The following is a 7,241-nucleotide window of genomic DNA, read 5'->3' on the forward strand; positions in this document are numbered from 1 at the left end:
CTACTAACATTCAGAGAAAAAACAGGAAAGGCTGAGGTGGCCGAGGGGCACTTGGCCGTGGGGAAAAGGTCCCACCAGACTCCAAAATGGGGAGTAAGGGTAGAGAACTGGGACACTAAACTCCTGGGAAAGGCACACCAGGCAGGAAAATAAAGGAGCCGTGAAAGAGGGGGGAGGGAACCCCCAAAGCCATATAATTCTCAATTGCTTTGGTATTTAATTTCATCGTCCCATAAATGAGGAAATATCAGTTCCCATACTAAATTTTTATCCCTGGCTGATAAATATGACGGGAAATTTTCGTTGGGTCCTCGTAAAAGGGAACGGTTTCGATCAAACTGGTGGAGAAAGACTTATGCAGATAATACAAACAGAGTGGCCATAAAGTCTCGCCCGTTTCCCGCGGGATGGGCGGTGGGACAAATGGCTCCCTGGATTGACTGCTGCCCAGACTGTCCCAAGTCTCGTCTGGGGCCTAAACAGCCTAACCTTGCCCTGGATAACCCCCATACTGAGGCCACGGTGACCCTGCAAATGAAAATACAAAACCATTCCAAATCTCCCCTGGCCGGTCCTGCCAGCAAATCGCACACTCCACATTTCCTTCCTGGTTTCCCGAGGTTCAGGAACCCCTGCGTCTTCTCTCTCCACCCCTGGATGGGGGAATTCCGCGGATTTCTTTCCGCAGTCTTTTAGCAGCAGCGGGCTTGGGCCTCCCTGGAAGCTGCCTAGCCTCCTCACTCCTCCATGCCAGGGCGCTGGGCTCCAGTCCTTTCCCCGCCAGGCTCCAGCGCTTTGGAAAGTCTGAACCCCAGGCTCTGTCCAGGGAAAAATGTGGGGCGACCGGAAAGACAAGTTGTTCTCCAGATTCCGTTTCCTGAGGAAGGGGTGGAGAGTTTAGTTCGCTTTGGAAGAAGGCGATGGAGAAACGGAAAGAACTATTTGAAACATACGGTTCCCCTGATTTCTTCCTTTTATTTAAAAACAACCACAAAAATAAACTGGCCTGTCTTCTTTCAAACATGCTCCCAGCCCATTCGCTCTGTAAAAGACACTTCTCTGGGTCGAGTTTTGTTGCGTCTTGCATGCTGGTTTCCCGTGTGATACGTGACTCCTCCAAACTGGCCGAGGCTCCGCGGGTTCCCTCTTTCTTTCCCGGAAGATTCCCTGTTTTAGTGGGGGCAAGGTCAAGCGGAGAGCGAGGGCCGCCAGGGCCCGAAGTAAAGCCGCCGAACCGACTCCAAGGCCAAAGCCTTGCGGGCCCCTGAGATGGTGACCCAGGACCCGCCACCCTGCCAGGCCCAGGCCGCAGCTCCCGGGTCGGGGATCGGGTGCCTCTGGTCTCTGGCTTCCTCCTCCCATTACCCCGCGTCCATTCGGAACCTCCTTTCCCTAGCAGCCGTGAAGTGACCGTGACCCCCTCCCTGGCCCTCCCCGTCACCCCCACAGGAACTTGCAACTCCACCGACTCCAGCGCCGCGGCCCCTAAGCTTCCCGCCCCGAGGGCCAAGCCCGGGGAACGCGGAGGCGGGAGAGCAGAAACTTTAGTCCTGTTTGGGATTCCTTAACTTTTTTCCCCTTTCTCTGCTCATCAGATCCCCCACCGCCCCCCCAAAAAACCTCGCCCCACTCCCACCCCCAAGGGAAGAAGTGGGGGCAGGGGCCGGGGAGATGAAAAAGGGAGATGAAGAGGGGGGAGAAGTACCTGATACGTGTCTCGACCTTTTAATTTGAATTTGACTGTTTTGAGCCCGGTTGCCTCGCTCTCTCCCTCTCTCCCGCATTTTCCCCCTCTCCGCCCCCTTCTCCCCAGGAGTTACAGGCTGGTTCCCGGGTAAACAAACCCCACTCTCCCCAGAACCGCCACCCCCAACCCTTTCCACCCCCCTACCGCCCCTGCCGCCCGGGGGGCGCTTCCTTTGTTCGCGGCGAAGGGCTCCGGTGCCCCTACCCCGAGGCCGCTGCTAGGTGGCGCTGTTACTCCACTCTGCGCGCTCCGCCTGCCGACAACTTGACCCCGCTGACGTCACGGCCGTCTGAATCATCAAGGCCATTTTCAAATCCCATTGGTCTAGCCGTCACATGGTGAGAACCGAATGCACGGATAATTATGGAGCTGATATTTCCCCCCTCCCCTTCTTTTTCCTCCCTCCCCTCCAACCGCGCCCCCCCCCTCCCGGATGGGGGAAAAAAAAGATGTCAGCTCCTCCGCTGTAGTATTGCTCCTTAAAAACCCCTCTCTCTGAAAATGACATGCCCTCGCAATGTAACTCCGAACTCGTACGCGGAGCCCTTGGCTGCGCCGGGCGGAGGAGAGCGCTATAGCCGGAGCGCAGGCATGTATATGCAATCTGGGAGTGACTTCAACTGCGGGGTGATGAGGGGCTGCGGGCTCGCGCCCTCGCTCTCCAAGAGGGACGAGGGCGGCAGCCCCAGCCTCGCCCTCAACACCTATCCGTCCTACCTCTCGCAGCTGGACTCCTGGGGCGACCCCAAAGCCGCCTATCGCCTGGAACAACCTGTTGGCAGGCCGCTGTCCTCCTGCTCCTACCCACCTAGTGTCAAGGAGGAGAATGTCTGCTGCATGTACAGCGCAGAGAAGCGGGCGAAAAGTGGCCCCGAGGCAGCTCTCTACTCCCACCCCCTGCCGGAGTCCTGCCTCGGGGAGCACGAGGTACCCGTGCCCAGCTACTACCGCGCCAGCCCGAGCTACTCGGCGCTGGACAAGACGCCCCACTGTGCCGGGGCCAACGACTTCGAAGCCCCTTTCGAGCAGCGGGCCAGTCTCAACCCGCGCGCCGAACATCTGGAATCGCCTCAGCTGGGGGGCAAAGTGAGTTTCCCTGAGACCCCCAAGTCCGACAGCCAGACCCCCAGCCCCAATGAGATCAAGACGGAGCAGAGCCTGGCGGGCCCAAAAGGCAGCCCCTCGGAGAGCGAAAAGGAGAGGGCCAAAACTGCCGACTCCAGCCCAGACACCTCGGATAACGAAGCGAAAGGTAAGGCCGCCTGGGCCGCGGGCGCCACTGGGACGTTCGGGCACTTGGTCTTTTCGCGGCCGGGGAGAGGGTTGGGCCCAGGAGGCCCCTGACGATTTCGGGAATGCGACCCCGGCTTGAGACTAGTGTCTGCTGAGCTCCAGGCTGGTGGCGCGTCACTTAGCTAGGGAAGGTAAGCGGCGACGTGGAGGTGCCGGCCCGGCCCCGGCCGGGGGTGCTAATGCGCGGGCGGTGCGCACCGCGGGCAGCCTGCAGCCGCAGTGTGCTGCCCGGGACGGGTGGCTGCTCCTGGGCGCGTGCTGACTGTGCTTTGCTTTCTCAATGCTGGTGTCCTGGGGAGCTGATGTCCCCCAGCTCGAGTCAGAGGCTTGCAAAAAGCTTAAAATGGCGTTCTTGGGCCAGGGACTAGAGCAGGCTGGGGAGATGAAGGGTTTCTCTTTACTGCGTTTTCCCAGTTGAAAATTGTTTCCTGCGAAACTCGATTTGTTGTTTGTGGGTCTGGATTGTGCGTGCGGTTTGGGCTCCTGAGGCTTTTGGCTCGGCCGGGGGCCTTGGGCAGCGAGGCTGGGGCCGGAAGAGGTGGAGGTGAAGGGCTGCCCGCACGTCCCTCCCTCCTCCAGATGCCTGGTTTGGATGGCGTTGGAACAGGGCATTTGGAATGTTGTAAGTTTTCTGTTTCCTCTTTTAATTTTTTTTCTAGTTAAATTATCTTTTTTTATTGGTTTCCAAAAACAGCTTACAAATGAGTGGTTGGGAAATTTCTGCGTGCGTGGCAAGAGGTTTTCTCCTGAAAGAGAATGTGGCTTTGGTTGGATTTCATTGTAATTTTGGTTGGAGAGAGAAAGCCCAGCCAGAGTTCAAGCTCAGGGTTCAAGATTCATTTCTGCTGTGGGAGCTGGGGGCCTTCAGGATCTTTCTCTGACACTTTCGGAAAGAACCTGGAGGGAACGGGGGCAGGGGAGGGAAGCTGAGGGGAAACGACTTTTCCTGAAAAGTTGAAGCAAAGAGCATCAGAAAAAGGCCCAACCAACGGGGAAGAATAAACCTGTTCCCCACAACCCTGGCTACTGGCGACAGTATGTGAGGGGCTCATTGGATGTAAAGGTAGATGAAATATGGAGAGCGGAGCAGGGGGCGGCCTGGATCTCCCGGTGCTTTGTATATGGATACGACGCACACGCATGCCTACGGGCGACCTGTGTCACACTTACACACACCCATATTGCATGCTCCTCACACACTCACGCATGCCCGCTCACACGCACAAGCATTCTTTTGGCGGGCAAGGGCAGAGCCTCATCCTCTTGAGTCTGCAAAGGTGGCCTTGGCAAATCAGCCCCGTAGAGACACTGACTGAAGATGAGCATGGGTGTGTTCCTGAGGATGAGGGGGAGAGTGAGGTGCCCACGGCCTCAAAGGCTTTCCTGTGGCACATGTACAGTGTGAAGGTTTTCATCTTACACCCTCTCTACAGACCCTGAGCTTGGTTAGGGAGCAGATTTGGGGCAGGAAAAGCTGCATTCTAGCCCTACCAAAAGCAAAGTCAAGGTTAACAAGTTCACTTCTTAACTCGACCTGCACCCATTCCCACATGTTCTCCTTTTCCTCTAGCTGTCCCCACGACAACCTAATCCCTCCCACCCCAAGGAATCCCTCTTACCCTGTACCCTGTCTGTACCCTTCTTTCCCCTCGTCGTGTATTGGTGTCTCTACCAGGCCAAAGGCAAGAGAGCTTTTGGCTAAACTTCCCCATTTATAATTTCTCTTGCCCCCCCCCACCTCCAAACCTGACAACCCCATTAAGAAATTAAATAGGACATAGTTAGATGTGGAGAGCCTGTGAACAATCTGGCAAGAAGCTGCAGGTGCAGAGGCAGGAGAGAAAATTAAGGACATTCAGATTCTTTAGACTGCAGCCTCAAGTTTGCATTTTTTGTGTGTTTTCTGGTCCCTCTTAGGCCACTGCCCCAACCCATCCCCATCAAGACAAGATCGAGGAACCTGACAGCCTCATTTGGCATAGGGAGGAGAGAGAGCTCAGAGCCATCAGCAGGGTCCTTTGCTGGGTGCCCTCTTGGGTCTTTGGACTCTGTGTTTTATCCTTAAAAAGATGATCAGGTTCCCTTCTGCTGCTTGAGAAGGAAGGCTGGTCCATTTCAGCAAGAATGTGTGTCAGGGAGAGGGGCTGTCAAGATCATGGGAAATACACAGTATTCTATAGACTCTCCTTATATAAATAGACACGTGTACGTATCTGTGAGTGTGTACTTACGTGTATACGTGTGTGTATCTCCGCAGGTACACATATGTACTTGCAGGCATACATATCTACGTATGCACAGACTGGGCAGGGGGTTTCTAGGAGGCTGCATTTCCTCAGGATATGTCTCTCCCTTGACCTTAGATCCTTTGGCCAGAAAAGTTGTTTGAGAACCCCTTGGGATGCCCCAGCTCTGTTTCCCCTGACCTCTGCTGCTCTCACAAGCTCCCCTGCCTCAGCTGCACATACCTGGGGGAAATGATTAAGAGAGAAAGAGATGGCAGTGAGAGAGTTAAGGAAGCAGAGTCACTCTGTGGCAGCTCAGGTTGGGGTTAGAGCTGGGGGCCCAGTGCAGGGACCACTGCAGTGGCCTCTGGCCACAGATCCTGGAACAAAGTCCCTTCAGTGAGTTGAAACAGGTCAAAGCTCTCTGGGAATTTCTCTGTGCTGTGGGTGGACTCTGCTCTGGTCTGGGGCCTGGAAAATGCTTTTCCATCTGGCTGGATTTTTCCAGACCTGGAATGGAGCAGAGAGAAGGGGAGACCTGGTAAGATTTAGGGAATCTGCCAGGGTCAGCCGGCTGGGGGAAAATGAGGATACTCAGGATCTTTTAGGTTAAGATGAACTTGGGCTAATTTAAATATAGTAAACACTTGGAGGCAAGAACTTCCTCCCTTTATCTCCCTAAGTCTAAACCCCAAAGCAATTGTAAGAACCCTGAGCATCAGAGGAGCCCACAGCCAGGCCCCTGGGGCAAGAGCAGCTCCCCTGTCCTCCCTCAGCCACCCCACAGCAGGCTGGCAAAGGCTGCAGCACTAAGAGGGTTTTCGTCTTCGAGGGATACTTATGTAAATAATGTTATTTTTAACAGAGGAGATAAAGGCAGAAAACACCACAGGAAATTGGCTGACAGCAAAGAGCGGAAGGAAGAAGAGGTGCCCCTATACTAAACACCAGACGCTGGAATTGGAGAAAGAATTTCTGTTCAATATGTATTTGACGCGAGAGCGCCGCCTGGAGATTAGCAAGACCATTAACCTTACAGACAGACAAGTCAAAATCTGGTTTCAAAATCGCAGAATGAAACTCAAGAAAATGAACCGAGAGAATCGGATCCGGGAACTGACCTCCAATTTTAATTTCACCTGAGCGCGCGGCCTCTCCTCCTCCCTCCCCCTCCTTCTTTTCCCCGCCCCTCCTCCCTTTGTGCCTGGTGATATTTTTTTTTTTTTCCTCCCTGAGTATAAATGCAACGCGCCTGCAAAAAAGGCAAAGACCTCAGACTCTCCTTCCAAGGGACCTATGGTTCGTGCTTCGAAGATGCTTCCACTTAAAGCATGAGAAATGGGGTGCTGGGTTGTGGGGTGTGGTGTGTGCCCTCATAGATGGGGGTGGGAGTGTGGCTGGTGTGTGTGTCAAACCCTCACTCACCCACGCACTCACACAGAGCATTCTGTTCTCCATGCGAAGTTAAGATCGAATCCACCCGCTTGAGGGGAAAGGAGAAAAAAAAATTAACCAGAGAGGGTCTGAAATCTCGCAGAGCACAGGCAGAATTGTTCCTTCCTTGCTGCATTTCCTCCTTAGAATAATAGACGTTTTGGAAAGTTCGGCTAGTGGTCCTGTGTTTGTCGTAGCACCCAGAGCCTCCACCAAACCCTCTCCGTATCTTTACCTCCCAGTCGCTCTGAGAATCTGCTTGAAGTCTCGTATTTGTACTGCTTTCTGCTTTTCTCCCACCCCTCCCAGCACCCCCACGTCCTCCATCTACTAACATCTCAGAAATTTCATCCAGAGGAACAAAAAAATTTAAAACAGAACATAGCAAAGCAAAGACAGAATGCCCCCCCCCCCCAATATTGCCCCGTCCCTGTCTGGGAGTTGTGTTATTTAAAGATATTCTGTATGTTGTATCTTTTGCATGTAGCTTCCTTAATGGAGAAAAAAAATCCTAATAAATTTCCAGAATCATAATCCTCAAA

The 7,241-nt window shown here is 54.0% G+C and overlaps 1 protein-coding gene across 1 annotated transcript; it reads left to right on the forward strand.

Moving 5' to 3' along the window:
• The first annotated feature begins 2,132 nt into the window (after positions 1–2,132).
• On the forward strand, positions 2,133–7,241 carry HOXC10 (homeobox C10). The gene is made up of 2 exons (XM_010349911.3): positions 2,133–2,999; positions 6,131–7,241. The coding sequence occupies exons 1-2, from the start codon at positions 2,249–2,251 to the stop codon at positions 6,406–6,408; spliced, it is 1,029 nt and encodes a 342-aa protein (XP_010348213.1). The 5' UTR covers positions 2,133–2,248; the 3' UTR covers positions 6,409–7,241.

The sequence above is a fragment of the Saimiri boliviensis genome, chromosome 7 (assembly GCF_048565385.1).
Source record: "Saimiri boliviensis isolate mSaiBol1 chromosome 7, mSaiBol1.pri, whole genome shotgun sequence".
NCBI classification, from domain to species: Eukaryota; Metazoa; Chordata; class Mammalia; order Primates; family Cebidae; genus Saimiri; species Saimiri boliviensis.